This window comes from Danaus plexippus, chromosome 17 (genome assembly GCF_018135715.1).
Source record: "Danaus plexippus chromosome 17, MEX_DaPlex, whole genome shotgun sequence".
In the NCBI taxonomy this organism is placed as follows: domain Eukaryota; kingdom Metazoa; phylum Arthropoda; class Insecta; order Lepidoptera; family Nymphalidae; genus Danaus; species Danaus plexippus.
In genome coordinates, this window is record NC_083548.1 from 8,637,188 (window position 1) to 8,659,791 (window position 22,604).

General features: G+C 44.1%; 2 protein-coding genes and 1 long non-coding RNA gene across 4 annotated transcripts; 2 read left to right on the top strand and 1 right to left on the bottom strand.

Moving 5' to 3' along the window:
* Window positions 1–1,821: 1,821 nt before the first annotated feature.
* On the bottom strand, window positions 1,822–9,101 carry LOC116771166 (ring canal kelch homolog). Of its 2 annotated transcripts, none has more exons than XM_032662930.2 (10): window positions 8,818–9,101; window positions 6,685–6,732; window positions 6,404–6,566; window positions 6,181–6,333; window positions 5,582–5,980; window positions 5,197–5,316; window positions 4,257–5,126; window positions 3,974–4,185; window positions 2,931–3,006; window positions 1,822–2,859 (listed from the first exon to the last, which is right to left on the bottom strand). In XM_032662930.2, the coding sequence occupies exons 1-8, from the start codon at window positions 8,853–8,855 to the stop codon at window positions 4,087–4,089; spliced, it is 1,890 nt and encodes a 629-aa protein (XP_032518821.2). In that variant the 5' UTR covers window positions 8,856–9,101; the 3' UTR covers window positions 1,822–2,859; window positions 2,931–3,006; window positions 3,974–4,086. The 2 variants fall into 2 exon arrangements, with proteins under 2 accessions (XP_032518821.2, XP_032518820.2); XM_032662929.2 differs by having other exon boundaries at window positions 6,679–6,732.
* Window positions 9,102–12,689: 3,588 nt separating this feature from the next.
* On the top strand, window positions 12,690–14,185 carry LOC133319289 (uncharacterized). The gene is made up of 2 exons (XR_009752970.1): window positions 12,690–12,794; window positions 12,902–14,185. It is a non-coding gene; the product is annotated as an uncharacterized LOC133319289 (long non-coding RNA).
* A 1,365-nt stretch (window positions 14,186–15,550) lies between these two features.
* Window positions 15,551–18,334, top strand: LOC116771135 (uncharacterized). Its single transcript, XM_032662867.2, has 2 exons — window positions 15,551–16,400; window positions 17,160–18,334. The coding sequence occupies exons 1-2, from the start codon at window positions 16,265–16,267 to the stop codon at window positions 17,906–17,908; spliced, it is 885 nt and encodes a 294-aa protein (XP_032518758.2). The 5' UTR covers window positions 15,551–16,264; the 3' UTR covers window positions 17,909–18,334.
* Window positions 18,335–22,604: the final 4,270 nt, after the last annotated feature.

Genomic DNA, 22,604 nt, shown 5'->3' on the forward strand with positions numbered 1-22,604 from the left:
CAGAATCCATTTTAGCCTTCGTTGATGATATCGCAACACTGACACGTAACCCCAAACAATGACAAGTAATATTGGATGAGATGGATAAATTCTGCGAGTGGACGGATGGATCGAGGACAAACCCAAACAAATGTCTGTCTCGGCGGAACACGAGATATATGTACCTCATACGATCCGGGATTATCATTAGGCGGTCAATGCATTTTTACGGTTACGGAAAAAGCTCCTTTTAAATTTGTTGATCGTAAAATAGATAATATAGGTCATACTCTTTCCTTACAAGGAATAGTAAATAGCTTTTTGAACGATATTGACAAGGTCGATAATCAACCGATGAGTAATGTAAAAAAAGCTTGGATCTACGATAGTTATCTAATATCACGTTTGAATTGGCCTTTCCTCGTCTATGATTGTAATGAACCCCTTTTGTTAAAGTTAGGTGGAAGCGTCATAAAGGTGTTGGATTTGTGACTCGGGCTCGCGCTATCGGCTGCTTCGTCCAGGATCGCTATAATTTTGGGTAGAATCTAAAAAGGCCATCGGAGTTCTATAAGCACCTCAGAGTTTCCAAGAGACATATCCTGGGAAAATCCCATGATGACGTCATTACATCGCTCCCGAAAGACAAAGATGCCCCAGAGCTGGAGGCAAGACTTCAATTCCATAAATAGTTTATGATAGGTGCATAATGTAACAGAGTAGGGTTAGGATCAAGTAGGAGGGCCAAAGATATGGATTTATTAAAACTTTTATTCGGCAAGATGAGAATACTAAGTAGAAGATCCAAGGCCAGAGCGCAAAAAGAAATAACCACGAACCAACGGTCAATAGGTTTTGTGAGAGAAGGCACTAGGGCTACAAAATCAAGCGTCAAGCCTTACTCTATTATTAAAGCGGCTTCGGATTAGACTACAATGATGGATAAGTATGAGAAACAATACAAAATCCCAGAGGATGTTTTGTGTGCCGGCCTCCAGACCGGGCATATTTATGTATTCGCGAATTTTAAAGCGCGTTGTGTTAAGAGAGCTCACGGTTCCTTGGGAAACCAACATCCCAAAGACCATGAAATCAACGTCAATAAGTATCACCAGCTCACTAACGAACTCACTAAGAATAGGTTCGTCGAACATTTGTACGCAATGGAAGTGGGACCGAGAGATATAACAGCTAAAGCTCTCTACAACCTACTCAAAGACTTGGGCCTGTCCAGAACTAACATCAATTTATTCTTGGAACGTACTTAGAAGGCAGCCCTAGTAGGATAGGTTTCGAATTTGGTTAGATAGGAGCTTGGAAAGCTTGGAAAGGGGAGGTGAGCATTAAACGCGCGTTAGATACAGGCCCCTTAAACCTACACCTGGGTCGCAAGTCCCAGGCACTGTTAAAGCTCCTCTCCCTGCAACGCGATGGACTCGACAACGCACACGGTGAATCCATGGAATGCTGAGCGGTTTCGTCTCATTTATTTCTTGGGCAAAATTCGCAAATTTAACAACAAATCTTCCTAGGAGCGCTGTCCCTGTCTTGAATGAGACCATTTTTCAAGTTTCGCCGAAGTTTTGACTTTTCGTTTGTCAGAGAACCTGTTACGACTTCCCGATGAATTCCGCGACTGAAACTGTGAGCGCTTCCATAACATGGAACAAAAAACACATTCAAGAATATAAATGTTAAAAATATAATAAGTTTAAAATTATAATAAGTCTAACTCGTAATCACATCAGCAAATAATGAATCGTCTAGTCCGAGACCGGCAGGAAGCGGTAGTGACGAACAACACGAAGCGGGAATAGCTCACAAGAAATAAAATGAAACGAATATCACAGAAACGGACTTTAATAAAGCACATCACTACTTACACTAACTTACATACAAACGACAATTATATTGTAGCGTTTAAACTAACTCTTACACGTTTAACTAATGAACTCGCATTCACAGTTACAAGGATAAGTTCCGTCACAGTCCGCAGACCACTCCACCAGACTCACTCCCACTCCGACCTGAACGTGTCCGGTGCTAAAGACTCTACACAACGATCGGAGAGAGTAGAGTCGAGTTCCCGACCAGCTCGGCGAGGAAGGTCTGCAGTGAATACTTCAAAGTCAAGTAAACGACGCTAGTTAATGTCTAGAGAGGAATGTTTCAAACGGAGATGAGCACGATACATTAGACTCGTCCGCGAGGAAACTTCAACGTCACATTTACCGTTTAAATTAAACTATGGACAGGTTTTATTTCGCTACGTTTGTTCTGCAGCGTTTACTATTTTATTTTCTAAGAAAGACGAAAGATAACACCTCGGCCCCGCGACCTCCGCGCACAGTCTTCATGAAGCGGGACCCGTCCGACGCCCGGCTCTGAGATTCATCTCGCTGTGAAATATTACACTATACACGGTACTGGCCGCAGGCGGAGTCAGCGCCGCTCCTCGGTCTCGGAGTCGGAGGAGTGCTCGTGGCGATGGTGAGGAGCGGCCTCGTCCTCCTCCGGGTCCGGTCTCTCCCGGGGCGGCGGCAGCAGCAGCACGCAGGGCGCCGGGGCGTCCGGGGCGGCCAGCGCGCCGATGGTCCCGCACGAGGCCGACAGGCGCGCGCCCCGGCCCGGCGCCCGCTGCAGCCGCACACCGCACACGCCGCGAACCAGGCGCCTGGCCCGCGGCACAGTGCCCTGCACGCAGGCGCCGGCCGCGGGCGCCGGAGGGCTCTCGTGGAACTCCACGGTCTGCGATACCCGCCGGTGCCTCCTGCAGGGCGGCGCCACCCGCATCCACCAGTACGCGCCGAGCGGGGCGAAGGCTCCCCTACCCCTCCCCCCCGCCGCCGCCGCCACACTCTCGTACACGTTCTCCTCCACCTGCAACCAATCCCCGCTACACTCCCCCGCTTCCCTGCCCCCGGCCCCTCTCCCCCGCCGCCTCTCTGTACCTGCTCACGTTCCCTGGGTCCGAGCGGCCTCCACCCGGAGCCCTCGGCGCTGGCGTACACGTGCACGTTGACGTAGCTGTAACAGACGTGACATTCGATAAATATAGAAATGACGTAATGTCCTTTACCAGACCTGCAGCGGACACGAAAGTAAACGCTTGTAATCTGTCTCACAGTAAATAACGAACGAATAAATAATGAGTTTTAAAGAATGTTTGTGAGATAATAAACCCGGCCCCTGGGACCGCCGCGGCGCGAAGAGCTCAGCGTTGGCTCAAAATTAATAGAATAGTCCAGCGGCCGGTGGTGCTCGTGTCCGAGGCTGTTCAGGGAGTATCGCTAGTTCAGTTTTGTAAACATAATAATGATGTAGTCTTGAATACATCGCGGTGCGCCTCAAGTGTCTCCGCCAGACATTGGAGTCTTGCGATCTCATTTGTTCGAGGCTCTTCAACGACGGTTCACGTTTCTGTGATGTGGAGCTCCATGTTCGACGCCGTGTTCGTCTCCTGCCTCGTAGCTCCGCGTCATTCTTTAATGGATCTTTAGTTTCGCGAACAGAAAAAAACTAGATCAGCCAAAAAAATTTCAGCCATTACAGTTGTGCGAGCGGGGTTATAATGGAACAGAAGTCGACGGTTGTCTAAGCCTGAACACCAGGGTCCAGTCAGTATGTTTCAGCTCCCAGCACCTGTCAGCCAACACAATTTTCTCGTGTCTGTCTGTTACGCCCGGCCACGGTCTGTCGGCCTTCACCCTCCGCCCTCTGAGGGTTTTGCACCAAGGATACATTCCTTCACTCCAGGAGGCTTCATCAAATGGCACAAACAACATTCAGAGAACGTCCGCGCTCTTTTTACACAAAATTTTCTACAAATTCGCTGATATTTCTGGGATTAAGTAAAAATCTTAGTCGAAACGAACAAAGAAGCTGTCAGATATTAAGTGGACATAAACTATATCGGGAGGAGTCGGGTCCAGTTGAGACGTGAAGACAAGGAAATGTACGTCGTGACCGAGCGGACTTAACACGCCACACGTACCTGGCCTCGGAGTCCGGGCGCTGGGCGCGGTCTTCGGGCTCCACGTCCGTGTCGGTGTCGTGATCCCGGTCAGGGTCCGCGAGCTGGTCCGGGAGGTGGCGGCGGGCGTGTCGTCAGGCAGCTCGCTCCACCACCGCCACCCCCGCGTACGAGCGAGCCACGGACATCGCGGAGCTCAGCATCGACCACTGTTCCGTGGCGGGGTCGAACACCTGGAGAAGGACAGGAGGAGTGAGTCGAGAGGTCGGAAGAGCGAGGCGCGCGGCTCCACCGATCGCCTCACCTCCACGGTGGCGAGGTTGGCGGCGCCGTCGTCCCCGCCGGCCACGTACAGGCGGCCGTGGTGTGAGGCGACGCCGGCGTTCCTTCGCGCGTGCATCATGGGAGGCGCCGGGGCCCAGCCGTCGCGCTCCCGGTAGCGCTCCACGGAGCGGCGCACGGCCGGCCCGTCGTGTCCGCCGAGGGCGTATAGCGCGCCTCCGGCCACGCCCACGCCGGCGCCGGAGCGCCTCGCCGCCATCTCGGCGACCGGCTCCCAGGCATCCGCGGCGGGGTCGTATCGCTCCACGGTGTGCAGACACTGGCGGGACGCACCGTCGTAACCTCCGACCGCGTACAGCTTCCCGTCGAGCGCCGCCACGCCCACGCTGGACCGCCGCGTGCTCATGCTGGCTATGGAGCGCCACACGCCCTCGCGGACGTCCAGCGCCTCCGCCGAGCTCAGCCCGGTCGCTCCGTCGAAGCCTCCCACGGCGTAGATAACGTTCCCCACGACGGCGACTCCCAGCGTCGATCGCCGAGCGCAGAGCGGCGGCCCGGGCGACCACGCGTCGGCGCCCACGTCGTACACGTCCACGCTGCGGACGCGCAGGGTTCCGTTGAAGCCTCCGATGGCGTACAGCCGCGCGCCCACGGCGGCGAGGCCGGCGCGACAGCGGCGGGTCGGCAGCTCGGCCGCGGCCCGCCACCGCCCGCTCTCCATGTGAAAGGCCTCCACGTCTCGGATGGCCTTGGGAGCCTGCCCGCCCACCACGAGCAGAACCTTGGGCGATCGGGGAGGCTGCCGGGGACGGGCACGGGCGCTCGCCGCTGCTGCGGCGGCACGACGCTCCGGACGGAGGAGATGAAACGACAAAGCCTCGATGACCAGGTCCTGGAAGAGCGACCGAGTTACAGGACAGTCCGAGACTGAGGAGTAGACTCGCGAGGAGGACGACGGACACCTTGACTCGCAGCTCGGCGGAGGCGAGAGGCTCGGCGGCCGCACGCGCCACCAACACGTCCTGCGGGAGGAGCGGCAGACGGACGTGCTCCAGCAGAGCTCCCAGGCGACAGCGGCGGTTCTGAAATATCATCGGGGCTCACACGGACTGACCTCAAGCGACGCCCGAACGCTTGACGCTTGATTCGGGCGCCTTTTAGTGTGATTACTTACTAAAAATATCCTTTTACTACAACCAAAGCGATGTTTATTTAAAGAGGACTTAATTATTTATGACACTGTTGAGGACAGTCTGTTCTAAAGGTTCATGAATAAATTACTGTGTTATTTAAATATTTAATTTAATCAATGACAACGGGAGCGTCATCGTCGGCGGTGTCACTAACCTCAGGGTCGTGCTGCATCCATCGTATGACGGCGTCCAGGACGAGCTCCTCGTTGGGGACGGTGATCCTGTCCGAGTCCAGCAGCGCGGCCAGCACGTCGCAGTCCAGCGCCAGGAACTCCTCCGACTCGAGAACCTCCACGAAGTGTCTCTTGACGAACCGGTCGGCGACGTCGGCCAGGTCGGCGCAGGCGTGGAGGTCGGCGAAGGCTCTGATGCCGAGAGCGTTGTCCGGAGCCAGCGCCGCTGCGAGGAAGGAGCAGGCGGCGGCGCGCACTCCCCTCACCTGCAGCAGTGACGCCGCCGACAGCAGGGACTGGACCGAGTCTTCCGTCATCACCAGAGACTCCGGAGAGTACACGTACTCGACTATGGCCGCCAGCGCCGACGGCTCCACGTCCTGCAAGCGACGGACACCCTTCGATTATATTCTATGAACACGTTTGATTACGTGTCATAAGCTGGCTCCTGGAGTGTGGTCCCCGGAGGCTACTACTCATATTTCTTAAATCGAATACAGAAAGTAGTTAAATCGAATTTGCAGTTTCAATATTAAGAGAAATTCACAATGTTAATAAAATTGTTGGATTAGCTCGCGACCTGTATGGTGATGACGGCCTGTGTGCGCTCATCGAACTGAGTGAACATGGCCCGGAAGTACGGCGAGCACGCGGCCAGCACGGCACGGTGCGCGCACACGCCGACCGCCTCGTCCGACTCCGCGGACTGGGCCGCCTCCCCCGGCGCCTGGGCCTGAACGAGAACGAATGGTTAGGACTCCACGCATAGAGTGGGCTCGGTCGACTGGGAGACGTAAGCGCACCACGAGCCGCACGTCGCAGAGCACATCGTCTCTCCTGAGTCTCGACAGCGAGTGCAGTAAGGAGGCGGCGTGCACGGCCCCCGCAGCTGCCTCGCCCGCCTCGCCCGCGCCACGACGTTGAGAACATTCGTCCAGCGAGGACTGCGACGCGCACCGCACCAGGCTGGAAAACGCTTCAGTTTTTGTATACATTCAGATTTCATTTGTACACTCCTCTGACACGGACGACCTCCTCATCGAAATATTTCATATATAATATATAATTGGAACCACACCTGTACCTGCCCCTGTCTCCGTCCCCCTCTGCTGCGCTGTGCTCCACGCTACCCCTGCAACAGTAACCAGTATAATAATCTTATATTATCGTTAAGTTAGGTAATGTAACAAAAAAGGTGGACATTTCCAAAAATGGTGGACGGGACAGCATCCCGCCCCTACTTCTATATAACCAAAGATATTCTGTAACTGTTCTGTCATCATTAAAATTTAACTCTAGTTTAGAGTAGTTCAGAATAAAGCAGCCAAATTTGGAAGTCTCACAACAAGACTTCTTAAAGCAGGAATTGAAAGAATATAAAAGCAGTTTCTGCCCCATCTAGCGTAGACGAGTTCAGCGTCACGTCACTTGAGTGATGGCTCACGGAGAACTGTCTCGGACAGGACATCAACCCGACCTATCAATAACTTGCTAGTTTCCTCTAAAATTCTTGAATCATTCAAATATCAAAAAAGTTGAGTCTACTGGCGAGTAGCAACTGGTTACACAACTTCTCTAACAGCATGTCCCAGACCTCCAGCCTTGATATGACTCAAGTTAGCACATTTCTTTAAATACAAGTATTAAGAACATTTATTGTATTAGTATAGATGTTGTTTGTTTCATGACAGATTGTGAACATTACTTTTATTGATATGCTCGTCGTTATTTTCAATAGTTAATTATACTTCTTAATGTTTTTTTTTTCATAATAATTTGAATGTCAATTGATGTCTTCTGTTTTCGTGTTCCTTTTGATTTGAATGCATGTGTGCTGTGATCACATGTCAAATTGATTGCTGTTGTATGTATGTTCTGGTATGTTTGTCCCCTACCATTAAAGTGTTATATTACTGTTGTATCTCCCGTCGGTGACCTTAACAGATTCATAAATCCAATAAGCTTGTGTCCACAGAACACCTGATAAGTTTCCAAGATAGTTTCCAGCGGCTCACAATATTCTGTAGCTTCATCCATGCGTAAGTCCTTCTTAATATTTATTTATATGAGGAGTGATCTGTATTCATGTGCGTTCCATTTTAACAATATATAATCAAAGCCTCATTGCTAAGCCTCCTGACTGAGACATATTCCCTGGTCTGAGTTTGACCTTGAGCTAGATGTTTATTTCTGACCTTCATCAGGCTACTTGCTGTGTTTGTTTGTCCAAGCCAATGGAAGCAAACACAGGGTACCTCAAGGAACTCTGGTCTCCGCAACTAAATATTTGCTGAACATTCACCATCTGCTATTGCTAGCTGTTTTTGGTTATGATATGGTTATGCTTATAATGATAGTTGTAGAGTGGTATCAACGCAGCTTTAGGGACAGCCAGAATTAAATAGAGTGTAGATTTCAGTGTTACGCAGTCTGTTGGGTCCAAGGCTACGACAGTCAATATGATTTGGTTAAAACCCATGTCTCCTTGTAATGTTTTTCAGTTTTAATAAATAAAACTAAAAAGATTATCAAGTTTTAGTTTAATATTGAAACTGTTCATACAATGTAATCAGTATATACCTTGTTAGAGACAACCAAGCATATGGTTTGTAATGGTAATGTTAAGAGGACATAATATCCCCAGGTTCCCGCCACACCAGGTGTATCACATCATCATCTTTGTGTTAGTAAGTAATAAACAGTCATTGCTCCACTTTTCATAATATCTTCATTACTATATGACATTCATGAAGTTATTAATACATTGCAGAATAGATTAAAGAACACTTTAAAATACTCTTCTAAAGTAAATCAAATCAATATCCAGGTAATAAGATTCTTTCTCTTAAGGTTTATAGACACTGACACCCGTTTTAACACATTACATACATTCTTCATCAACCTAGTATATTGTATAGTATCTTATTTCTTGCCATTTGTTACTTGTTTTGGTTACACAAATTCACTCACACTCAAAATATAAAATGATGTGTATTTTTTTAATTAACAATATTACACTAAATATTCATATTGTTTCAATCATGAAACAAAGATGAAATCAGCTTCAGTCTAGAAATATATGCAAATATTGATTAATTAAGCCCAGGACACATATTATCAAATACATTAATGTGTCAAAATTATATGACAAAAAAAAAACATTTTTATGATTATTTCAAAAAACTCTTCAAATACTGTGAAACATCAAAGAACTCACGAGCCTCGGTCCCTGTCTGCGTCCCCGTTGCCTTCCATAGCAGTTTGATTACAAAATCATACGACAATCACTATCCTCTTATCACTTTATCACACACAAAACACTCGATTTATAACATACATCAGAATAATTTATTTATTTATTATAATTTACCATCTATTTCATTAATTTTTAGGAGAAAATCTCTAGTAACATGTAATTTTTTATAGCAAAACAAAACAAATATAAGTTTAATATCAAACCAGTAAAAGGTATCATCTGTGATCTGTATACTACGGTTTGACATTACATTTCTTAAAAATGAGGCTTGGCTTCTCGGGTTCCTAGCACATTTAATGTTGTGATATTTAAAAAATATATATAATGAATATATAAATGCAATTCACAATTTGGAATAAAATATAAAAACAACTAAACAAATTAACACAAAGACCATTTATCTATTTGAAGTTCGAGAAGCCGTAAAATTATTTTTTAATCTTTAAATTATTTTATAGTACAAAAATATCAACTTTAAAAATACTTTTAACGTTCATAGGCTTAAATAAATAATGATTAATTTTTTTTAGAGAAACACCAAACATATAATATGTTGGTCTTTTATTTAGACTACAAACTGTTGGTCCCAAAAAGAACTAAATGTATAACTAAAGAAAACCTAAATATACATCTGAAATTTATAATTCCATTACATTACACACATATGTTTTTATGCAGACTAGTCACCATGTAGTATGCTAGTATTTGACTATTTATACACATGTTGTATACCTACCTTCATTTACAAATTTACCCCAATTTATCTTTCTGCGCTTCTACTAGTTTCATTTCACTTTTTTCACATTTGGAGCTATAAGGAATTTCCGTCGCCCACCCTGTCTGTAATATTAACTTCACCTGTCGCTTATCTTTAATTTGTTTAAACAACGTCTGTTAATAGCTACTTATTTCGCTCTATAATATTTTGGGATAATTTCATAGCATTATTCACTTTTCTCTTAGGGCACGTATTTGGTAACGGTAAGTTAAACTAGTTTAACTAGTTTTAGGTCAATAACTTATCAACGAAGCTCGTTATTGTGTCTTATGATTTTTAATTAATTTGCCGATATAAATAGCACCCTTCAACAACTGACGAACCCTGCGGAATATTGTCGTTGCCCATAAAAATTGGCCTGGGTTCTCTTTAGGATATCTTCATATCTGATTCTAATACAGAAATACTCCTATCATAACTCGCACGACTGATTTCGTCCTCTTCCACAAAAACCACACTTTCAACAATGGACGTGTAATCAACAGAATTGAGAATTGCAAAGGCACGGAAGAATGGTGGGATTATTACTGAGCTCTTGAAGGTGAAAAGTAGACCGATACTTGAAGTTCTCCATAGGCTGTAAAATTCCCACAACTAAATGAGACACAAAAAGATCAGAAGTTTGGCACACGCAACTATGGCAGTGTTTACAGAAAACAGACATAGATAAATAATCAACGATTATTCTTGTCACTTGAGGACTATTAGTATGAAGAGGCCTATCATTCTTTTGATAAAGTTGCTGTACAGAGAGACTTCGATATTGGTTGGATTCCGAGATCGGAGATCAGCACGGATCCAATTACACCCACCTTGTATGGCAAGGAGAGGTTACTTCCAAATGGGAAGCTTCTGGTTTGGGAGGACATGTGTGTACATCATAATGTTTTATTTCATTGTTATTAAATGAACTATTGCTTGTGGAAGTACTCGAGTAATATTTTATAAGAGTTCTTTCTGTTTCTATCAATTGGTTTAGTTTTACAAATGGTTCAAATTACTACGTGTGCGTGCTGAGAAGTACAGTCTAACTTTCAAAATTGGTCATGTAACTTAAAGTCTTGTTTCTCCATAACTGAAGTACAATTTTGTTCATAGTCTACCCCGACACGTATCTTATAATGTTATTGGTTGTAATGTCGGAAGGAATTTTAAAATGTTTTGTTTGTTAAAGTAAATATATTAAGTCTGAAGCTTGAAGCTTACATTTATCTGTTTTTATATGAAAGTAAGGCAATAAAACAGTGACTTTAGAGTCCGTGTTGACCTCAGATTGTGAGTTTTTGCAGCAAGTTTGAGGTTTACGGTCGTCAGTCATCACACACGACCGACATCATGACTACCACAGGTACCGTTAAGAACAGCTTAAATGTTAGAAAGTTTTCTTTTTATCCACTTTTTTAGTTCATAGAATTCATAGAACACCTCAGCGACATACAATATTCCAATATTTTATGAAATATGTTATTGTCACAACATTGAGAATTGAGGGGATGGAAGCCTGTCTCTGTGATATAAGTATTTTAACAGACAAAATAATGAAGCTGAGTTTTAGTTTAAGCTGCGCGTAAAGAGTTAGGAAATACAAGAGTAATAGAAATCAGTACTATAATACGATATTTTAAACGAAGGAAGTGAAAGCAGCGGTTGAATTACTGAAAATAACATTTAAGAGGATAGTTGGCGCCGCAGCCTTTCAAAGTCAGGAGAGTTCTAACCGCTCAGTTACATGAACGGCTTATACTCACGTGTATAATTATAAAATATACTCATTTAGATTACATTTTAAACAACGTCCTCTCAGAACAAACATTTCGTTTTATATCAACATCATTATGTATCTACTATCTATTACTCTTAATCTAAACCTTTGCATTCTCATTTTATCTGACTCAGTATTTTGATCTGTACAAGTATACTCGTGTCACATCCGCCATGTTTCAAGTCGCTTGTGTATTCTCAATTTTCATTGTTTTAGTTGTCTTCGTTAACTAATAGTGTTTTTTTATTCTAGAATTAAACAAACAGATGTATACCGACCGTTAATATTTTAAATGTGTTATAAGATTACGATGTTTCTAATTTATTAGTTTGCACTTTTAGCGTTGTTTCTGTAACTAAACTTCATTAGACATCTTTTGAGGGTGAATTTAAACGGAACGCCTGATGTTATACTCTGCATCGGAGCTCACACGGAACGTGTGGACGTTTCTGAGAACAAAACATTTGTTACATTGTCAGTTGATATACAACCAATAATGATATCTGAATGTATTGGTTTAATGTGATGTCCTGCAGTTTCTAAGAGAATGTTTTCAGGTAAATAATAAATAAAAACTATAATTATATTATATGGTAATTGTATTGTCATTTGTATGTTTTAGTCCATCAATAACGATTCAATATCTCTATCGATAAAAACGAACACTTGGAACATCGCTTAATATCTTTTCTTTAAAGTAACAAGGAACATGATTAATATGACAATGGATCGTTTTACTTTATTATCAATTCATTTGATATATGAATTTAACGAGAAAAAAATTGAATGCCTTACAAAAAATAATTGCAATGTATCATTTAATATGATTGGGTATAAACTGAATGGCATTTCCTAATTTGTTTATAAATCTTTTGTCTTCAATCTTCATACATAATGTGTTTCTTCAGCCGTGACTGAAGTTCCTACGAAACTTTCTTATTGTATTAGAAAAAGTTTTTCGTAACCCCTTGAGCAACATCGACTCGTGTCAAGGGCGAAAAGTGCATACGGGGCATCACGTGGCGGGTGTCGGTGGGGTGGCGGTGGGCGGCTAGCAACGGAGCGATGAAGTGATGTAGTGGGGTCCGAGGTGGTGTCGGGTGCTCCGTGCACACCACGCGACGAGAACAAAGGAACATTGTAGCCCCCAGTTAACGCTCACTGTTTTAATAGCTCCTACACATCTGCCTGCCTGCACTCTACACTGTTGCTGGGTGCCGAGGGCGCGGTGTATCGTGGACCCGCGACGGAGAGGGGTGAGGGGTGAGGGGGCACTCCTGGCTCGGGGGGTGAGGGGGTGAGGAGGGGGTCGCCATCGATCGCGCACAGCTGTGAGCACATCCCGACAAGGCTTATTATTCAATTTATTACCGGCTTAAAATACATTCCTATAACTAGGTACGAAACTTGTACTAGTGCGACTTTAACCGATATTTTTGGTATTTTTACGCTCTGAGATTAACTGCATGCAAGTGTCTTATCTGAATCAGGATTTTCTTTGACAGCTGAAGAGGGGGACAGTCGTGTGTGGAGGACGAGAGAGAGAGAGAGAGAGAGACGGAGACACCGGTGGCTGGCGGCGGATGGTGGGAGACACTAACAGCGGATCAGCTGATCAGAGGACTGGTGCAGGGGGGGAAAGAGGGGGGGGCGTGCATACCTAGCGCTGATAGTAGCGAGGCTTATTGTGTACACTGAGCTATAATTTTTAACGCTATGCCTAGTAGAGGAAAGTTTTAAAAAATTTATTCATGTATGACGCTTCCGTTCTCATTCAGTGCAGTAGTCCGTCACTGTCCTGGAGGAGGAACCGCTCCGAGGAGTCCGGGCCAGTATGAGACACCAGGACGGTTACATATTATCCTCCTATTAAAATACGATAAACAGTCGGCGTTAGACCAAGAGCTAGTCTTCGCGATTGTTAGCACTAATTAATTATCTACTGGAATAATTACATACATATTTCATATTTTTGGTTACTCTGTTTCTTAAGAGTTTTTTTATACGAATGCTCTAACGGTTCACCGTTCACCGCAGCCTCGGAGTTCAACTATATATATATATATATATATATATATTAATTATTATATTAATTATATGTTAATGATGATATGTTCTTTTGAAAATAAAGATTACGTATTTTTTAAGAGTAATCACAAATTCTTCACAATCTTAATTGTCGTATTTAATTCTAATACGTGTGTTGCATACTCATGAGGTAGCGCGTCAGTAGCTCGGATGTGTCAGTTCTTGTCCTCGTTCAATACAATCACAATATATTTAAATCCACTGTGTTTTCTGTTCCTAATAATATTTCAGACAGTGGTCTCGCAGATCGTCTAAAATATGTACGATTTTAATATTTCTCAAAAAATAAAAAATATGACAATGGTTATATCGATGTCACATGTTTTTACTTGTCCGACGAAATATTAAATTATATTCCATATATGTAATATAATAATACTATTATCGTATATGTATGAAATGAATGTTTTCTAAAAGTAATTGCAGGACCAACAACATGTTATGTATTATTATGTATAAATCGGCGCCATCAGCAGCAAGGACGCATGCAGCGTAACAATGACTTGAGGCTGTCATCAACTATTATAAAACTTATTGGTGGGCATGATTATTGTTATAAGTAAAAGGAGAACAGAACAATGTTTGAATTTTGGTAAAATACGACGCTTGGGCGCACGACATTTGAGTTCGGTGAGGGCGGACCATTGAAGAATAGGAACATGAAGAACCTTCGAGAAATACATGAACGATATTCAGAAGAATTGAAGTTTCATTTTCAAATATCATTGAACGTACTGAAAGAAGTGACACGCAATATATAAAATTGTTTCTGTGCTGTTTATATCAACGTGCGCCACCTCCCACTCCTCACTCCTCGCCATCACAGAGATAAGACAATAGGCCGACCTGTTCGCATATTAAAACAGACGGAAGCAGATTTATATAAATTAATTCTGGAGCAATGATAACTTTACCGTCTTAATTCAATTACTTAAAAAAACAATAATTAATCAAACGACCTCCGATTGTGTAAAGATTAAACAAGCTCTATGAATGACTGTGGCAATCGTTGTTTCATGTTTAATTCTAAGCAAGATTTAAACATGAATCTGAGTAATATCCGACTTGGTATATTTTATACAATAACAATAGTTTCCTCACTCCTGACGTAGACACTACTTGTCATGGTTGTCATCAATGATACGACATACAATTCAATCTCATAATCCGTGTTTAAAAACATCTTCGGAATGACTCGAAGGAGTTCAGTATCCTTAGTCCAAGTTATATTGTAACTCTTTATACGGTGCTTCAACAGTCTGTCATTCCTAAGCCTCAGGTGACACTCGCACGACCAAATAACGAAGATAGTTGGTCATTGTTAACACTACAGACATGAGCACGAGAGCTGTACACAACACGGGTGCCGCAGGTCCTTTTTCACAAAACTGTTGACTGTCTCCAGAACTTAAATAATAGCATTCATCCTCCCCTCTTGTCATGGAGACGTCTAATATTCGCATCAGTTAAACACAAACTTCTGCAGTACAGCAGGTCGAGATGTCAAGGTCACATAGAACGTACGACGGTCACAATCACAGAATATCGAGGTCACGTGACCCTCTCCTCGAGGTCCGTATTTTCTCATTTCCTTGTTCGAATTTTATTTTAATTCTTTAAGTAAATAAAGCCTTTAACTTCCGAAATTGTTCATTGTCCGTAATAATAATGAATGTATTTGTGTAACGTATTGTAAATTGTATAATTTCGTTATGTGAGTGACGCGATGAAATAAAACACTGCTCATAAAATAAAACACAACAAGGAAATTGGCGGAAAGTTTTACTAGAGAGGGAGGCGCCGCGGCCGGCCAGGGCTGGCTCCCGGGATATGTAACGCTCAACTGGGTGTAGGACTAGACGTCTCCACACTTATATAATGGTGTTTTTAAAATTAAATATTATTTAAAGACCGCATTTTTTTTACAAATAATTATACTCGCCGTTATATAATTTTCCTCTTACTGAATATTATTTTGCCGTTCAGCAACCCTAAGTTGGTGAACGTTGTGAGTTATCAAAAAATAAGTTAACGTTAAAGTGAAGTGAAGTCTGAGGGACGTTGCGGGAGGTTGACGCGGCGGCGCTCAGGAAATGAAACTTCCTCGGGAAGCTGCGAATCATTTTATTCGACATTTTTCGCCAACTAAAATATTAAGAAATGGTCTTGTCGGCTGAAAAAGATTTTATTTTTATTTTCTCTTTGAATGAAACATGTCGTCGAGTTTCTCTGGACGTATCAGCTCCTCAGTTCACTCACACTACATACAGAAATACCATCAAACGATCCGCTCCCTCCCTCGACTCTATCAAACCACAACACTAGACCCTGATAGCGCAATTATAAATATACATAGGATTATTATGAGAAGTGACGTCACGTCACCCAAGGACGAGACGCGGCAGTCATAGTGGGTTGAACGAGGCTACTTAGTAGGAGAGAGGGAGAGAGAAAGAGAGAGCCGGGGGGAGACTCGGCCACAGGTAACGTGCGAGCGTGTAACAGGTGACCTTGAGATGTCTAACATGACCATCCACCGAGTGTACGATTCAGATACTAGCTGCGACGAACTGAGAGTAATGTAACCAGAGTCCCCTGTTTAGCATTGTACGTATGTCGTGTCGAGTCTTGTGTCGTGTCGTGTCGTGCGGCCGGAGAGCGCGAGCCGGGCCGGCGGTGTGCGGTGTGCGGCGGGCCGAGGGCCGCGGGCCGGGCGCCGGGCGGGCTCAGCCTCGCTGCGCGCTCTCAGTCCGCGCCCGGAGTCCGCCGCCGCCGCCGCCATGGAGATGGAACACTTCATAGAGACGGTCCGCAAGTACCCCTGCCTGTGGAACACTGCGGCCATCGAGTACCGCGACCAGGAGCTCAAGGACGCCGCCTGGGCCGAAGTCATGAAGGACACCGACCTATCCTCGGGTGAGTCCGGTCCGCGTGCTGACATGTCGTCTCTACACTCGTGCCCGCTCCGGCCGGCCGAGTCTACCGCACGGCGCACCCTTCCTCACCGCCTCCCCACCCTTCACCCCGCCGCCCCCTCCTCCTCGTCTCTCCCCCCACCCTCAGGCCCGTTAGCCCGGAGCCCGGTCCAAGCGAAGTTTCAAGGCGTCGTGCGGCCAGGCGCGGCTCGTACGTCTATACAATGAATCCGTCCAATACTCTTTTCACTTCATCCATTATTTTCCTCTCACAGCACCTTACTTACTTATTATAATGAGTAAATACGGTGTTATTATGATGAGTCCTTTTCAGTCGCCAATTGTCGTTTGTCGTTAAACTATTATTGTAATGAATAAATACTAACATAAGTAGTTGTAGTAAATTAGTGAAATCCGAACTTTAGCAATCGAGTAATGCTTTGATTGATCGAATGATACGTAAATGATGTGGAGATAGGAGAGTGGTCGCCGCACTGGCGTGTGGCTGAAAGTAAACGATAAAGTCTTAGTAATATTCAATTCATTGGCTTATGATTTTTCTTGGTAAAATTTTTATATCGCATGATATTGTTAGTTGTGTGTGTAGTCATTGTGACCGTTATGTTACGTTCGCTCATTGATGTTTCGATTAAATTTGCAAACCTTTCAACGTTTGATATAATTTCACATAAACAGTAATATTTTGTATAACGACATCTATGATATGTTTTTAAGGAAGAGGTCTCGTTATTTGTTTTAGTGAAAGAGGTCAAACTCAAATGGAAGAAACTCCGCGACAGTTACCGTGACGCCCTCAAGCGGCAGAACGACATGCTCGCTAAAGACCCCGGAAACTCCACCAAAAAGAACTATCCCTGGAAGTACATGGGCCTGATGCAGTTCCTGCAGCCCCACATGAGCGTCCGTAAGAAGCCGGCCGAATCCCCGCACTACGCGAGCCCCGCGGACCAGCAACAGGCCAGCTCAGGCGGCGTGGGCGGGTCTGCAGGCTCCCAGGCCCATCTCCACCACTCGCAGATGTCCCACAACGCACACAACGGAGACCCGCGATCCTCCGACGATTCCGACTCCGAGCCCGAGTCCTCCCCCAAGCGGAAGAGCAGCGAGCGTCTAACCGTCATCGACCGCAAGCTGGACTACCTCTGCAAGGCGGAGAGCAAGCGACGGTACACGGACGCTCAGTACAGGGAACGGAAGCGCGAGCACCCTCCCGCGGCGCCCGATCCGCTCGATATCTTCTTTAACAGCATGTGTCAGTCCACGAAGCGCTTCCCTTACCCTGCGCAGATCAAGATCAAGAAGACTCTGTTCGGAGCCGTGATCGAGGCGGAGGAGGCACTGCTAGCCGAGCAACAGAACTACGCCAGTCTGTGGGCGCGAGGAGCCGGCACCTCCTCCAGTAGCGAGGCCGATGAAAACGAGGGTCCGGACGGCCCAGAGGGTCCCGAGGGTCCCGATGACGACGACCAGGATCGCAAGCCCTCCTGAGCCGCGCTTCTCCGCTATTACTACGCTAGCTACGCGCACTACGCCGGCCTCCGCCCCCACTGACTCACCCCCTCGTGTCGTATGCTTTGTGTGTTCCCGCTGGAGACGGGAGAGGGGAGGCTGGAGGTTACCACTGATCAGTATTGTAGTAATAAAGAACGGTTATTATTCGCGATAAATGTGACTCGGTCCAGTTTGTGTGTGTTAGATAACATGTGAAATGAGTTCCTCGAGTGCAGCGCGGACGACTGACTGATGGAAACCAAATGTATTCGTTAAATGTTTAGTGAAGGAACGTAGTGGAACTAACGACTAGTTTGGATGTAAGCCGAGCCAGGGATCCGTGGCCGTGAGCTCTGTCTGTAATACTTGTGTTGTGTGTTTGTATTCGACAAACAATATAATATAAAGTTTGAAGTAATTCGACGAGTTGTGTACCTTATTATTATTGTAAGTAGGATCTCCAGTCACTCCAGTCACACAACATTTACATTTTGTAATGATTGTCGTATTTTTCACTGTATTAAAATAATATCAGGACAAGAACAATCACCAGCTGAATGCCATGTTCTCTTATGTCTTCTTCACTCAGTAAGTGATTTTGCTAATTCTTTTCACATTATATGTTGTCTCTTGTCGAGCTACTCTCCGTCTCTTTCTCTCCCTCTCTCTCTCTCTCTCTCTCTCTCTCTCTTGCAGTTGGAGTGTTTCAAGATGACAGACACCCCTGATGCCGGGTGTCATACTTTACATGGTGTTACGTTTCTTCAGACCATCATAAGTGTTCGATTGTCTAACTATATATTAGTATTCAGTAATTTCGTGATCGTTTGTAATGGTTGAGATCTCTAAAGGAAACTTATTATTATATTTCTGTTCCACGACAGCGAACTGAGCTGCTCGTCTACAGTTCTAACTGTCTTAAATCTACTCACGAACGCTAGTAGTGTTGGTGCCTAGAGGCGTTAACTTCACATGAGAGTGAAGTTTAGATTACATTACAGTACAGAAAGTGCAGATTACATTGATGAAGCGACACGAGATACATTATAATATGAGGTTATCACAGTCTGAAATAACAAAGCTGTCTTGTATTGTCTGTGTGTATGTTAGTTATGAATGTTTCCATTAGTAGTAACTACAAACATAGATATCGAGTGTTCGTCACTCCGAGACTTCCCATTAACAATTAAGAACAGACTTCTTATTCGCCTGCCGTGTTACAAAGAGTTCCATTTACAAATATTATTGTCTTATAATATTAGATATGTATTTCTTAGAGACATTTCCTGTTTTTCTATAATTGGTAATAAATGTACTTCTACTTTGCATGTGATGTCCACTATTTCCTTCAGCTATATGTTAATCATTGGACGTGCAACATTAATAATACCGTTGACAAGTTTCAGGAGAGTTCAGCTCAGTTATGTAAAGAACACTTTTTAGTTTTGATTCAAATCTCTTCAATAGATATTACACGTGCCGACTAACTGTTCATAGGTCTGAACTGTTGTCATAAATCACAGATATAATAAAAGTGATAGGTACTGTTGACATTACAATGTATTTCAATATCAATAGAACGATGTGAAGGGCCCGGTCATGTACCTGTATGATGAGAAGTTCCGTGAACACTCTCTGTTCCGGAAGGCGGCACTAATATAATCGCCGAGCAGCAGGTAGCGACAACAAACCACGCCAATGAATAAACTAATTTTGGAAGTAGGAACCCCTCGCCGGCGAACCGTCTTAGAGCGGATCGCATCCCGTGTGTACCGACTGCCGGCCATGTTGGAGTGTCCGCCTCGCGATCAGCTGATCCGGGAATCGGCCGCGCCTCGTCTGTAATAATGAACCTTATTACCTAGACGCGTTATGACGAGCCCAAGCGTTAAAACGTGTTCTCGGAACGCTCAACAGCTGTTTTCTGTCAAAGGAAACATATGTTTATTTTGCTTGTGTGTGTAACGCACCTTCCTATAGTAATAGCACGTTCATGGAACGGAACATTTTGGTTCCTGTTTATTTTTTCAAACTATAAATTGCATACCCTTGCACGGAACGCGCTGCCAAGAAACAAACAAAAAATACCAAAATTACTGTGTCAAGCTTTAAATCAATGTTGAGTTAAATGACGCAGCACCTGGAATAAAGCTGACTACAGGCGACTGTTAGCTACTCTGCGTACTGTGGAATCTGGTAGTATAACATTTTATTATAAGTTTTAGTAACTTATTGCAAACGCAGGTTACTTTACTATATTTTTTAAGAGAAATCGGAGCCGTGTTTAATGTTACTGAAAAAAAACTAACCAAACGGGCGTATGTTCATCGAAAAAATGTGTTGTTCGTCCCTTAATTGGTCCGTAAATTAAGATAGAGTTACGGAGTGAGAGCCGTCTCCAGGAAGATTCTATTTTTAAGAGACGTTGGACGAAAGAAAACCGAGTAGGAGTCGAGAAAAAGTGAGGATTCCTGCCATCTACACTTGTTATATACGTTGCTCCGTGCTTGTTAATGGTGAAATAATGCATAACATATATAATACGAGAGTGCCCGTAAAGGAAGATCCAGTTGTGGGTTCCGTGTGAGTGAGTGAGTTAGGTCTATCCGGCAAAATCTTTTGTCTGAAGGGAGCTGAAGTGGCCAGAGTACACTTAAAATAATTAAACTTCTGAGTCGACTAAAACTAATTATAACAAAGTTTGCGTCGCACATAGGCCGCATTGTTTGAGATCCCTGGGAATCCTAGACCTGCATAAGACTTCCTGTAGACTTAAAGTCGCTAATTTACTTATGTGTTAACTAAAACGAGAATAGAAAACGTTAATATTTTAGTATAATTATAAAATAGTTGGTTACTATTGAGTTTTATCAGCAGTTGATAAACTAACTGGGACAGTGAAGTTTGTTTATTCTGTCTGCCATTCGTCACCATCATCGTTATCTAATATAAAAATTATAATTATACAGTAACTTATCCTTTAAGATCACGGTCAGTCGAGGCAACCTTTTTAGTCTCTGGTTATATTTTAACCTCAAAAATAAGAACTTCTAGATAAGTTTTTAATTGTTGTGATTGATATATTTTATACAAATTCTTGTTCAACGAGTGCACTCGTGTTGGCGGTAGTGTGTGTCACGGTGAGGACACGGCGGGTGAATCTATTCGGACTAAGTTTTTATAAAACAGACATGTGTCACTATCTGTTCTTATAATTTAAATGTCCAGAAGAAATAATACTTACTGTTGCCGAGGCCGACGTGCCGATATATCCACTGAAACCTATTAAAGTTGAGATTGTTCGTTACTATAACAGCGCCCTGAGCCCCCTGAGCGACCTGAGCCCACCAATCATCCATCCGTCCATCCTTTCATTCCTCTTTTTATGCATTAATGTATTTTTTTTCATTCAATAAACAGACGACGAGGACGTTTATAATTAAAATAAACATCATTAAATATAAGATCTATCTCCCGCGAGTTCTGTCAGATCGTTTGTCATCTACAAACTGTCTCTATTAGGATTTCTTATGTTTCAGAGTAATGGACGCGGAATAACATTTTTCATTCTGTAATTAATTATCTTATAAATACAAAGCTCATTTATAAATACACATAATAAAGATTTACATTCATAATTAATGGCGCGCCACTCGTATCGCTGCTCGGAGAACAGTAACAGTAACTCTACAAACGCTCGGGACCTAACAATTAGGCAGTTATCGTTAAGTCAGGGAAAGAAAGTGTTCCTACTCGTACCTCGATAAATCTAGATATAGGGATCTTCAAGGGGAATGTTCCAAAAGCTATGCTTTGGTTAAGGTAATGTGTGGTTTACGAGTCTGCTGTACCCTAGGGAACCATGTTGTTAAGAGAATTGATTTCACAATCATTTTTCGTTCATCAAATTAAATGCTTTGCTAAGGTGATCTTGTGTGTTCGTGTGTGCCTGGGACCCTGGGACTGGGACGAGTAGAGTGACGTGTGTGTAATGAGGAGCGAGCAGCGTGGAGCGACTTACAACAGAAGTGAGGAGGGACAATTAAAACAGATCATTTGAATGCCGGGAGGGGAAGAAATGACTTCTGAAATTACTTTTCAAATTCCAATTCGCCAACCCGGAGGACGGGCGCGTCGCTCGTAAAAGTGATACGAATTTACGATATGAAGCTGATTTCTGCATCCCGGCCGGTTTCTTCGTGATCACATCATGACAGTTTTACTGCGACCCTCTTCCCTCACCCCCTTTCTCTCCCAACTCACCCCCCGTACTCCTTTCCGCTTCACACAAAGCTATATTTATTCAGCTATTTTTATGGAAGCGCGAATTTATTGCCTAACTTTTAAGAAACGTTGTAAAGTTAAGAGCTTTTTAAAAAGTGTCGTAAAACGACGGTACCGCACAGCTGGGGAGCGGATATTAATAAAGTGCTACAGGTATCTATTCAATTAATCTGGGAGGGTCCAGATGATGAAGACGGACCCCCCTCACTCCGAGACCCCCTCCCTCCGCGACCCCCTCACACTACTGTAGAGCTGAGACGTGTGCTGTGACATTGCATTAATATAGCAAAAATATTAATATTATAAAAAGCTAAGTAAGAGAGTCGAAACCTCTTAGCATTCAAGGGATTCACCGTGCGGGTGCCGGGTCCATCGCGTTGCAGTGGAGTTGGTAACGAGTGGCGTGTGA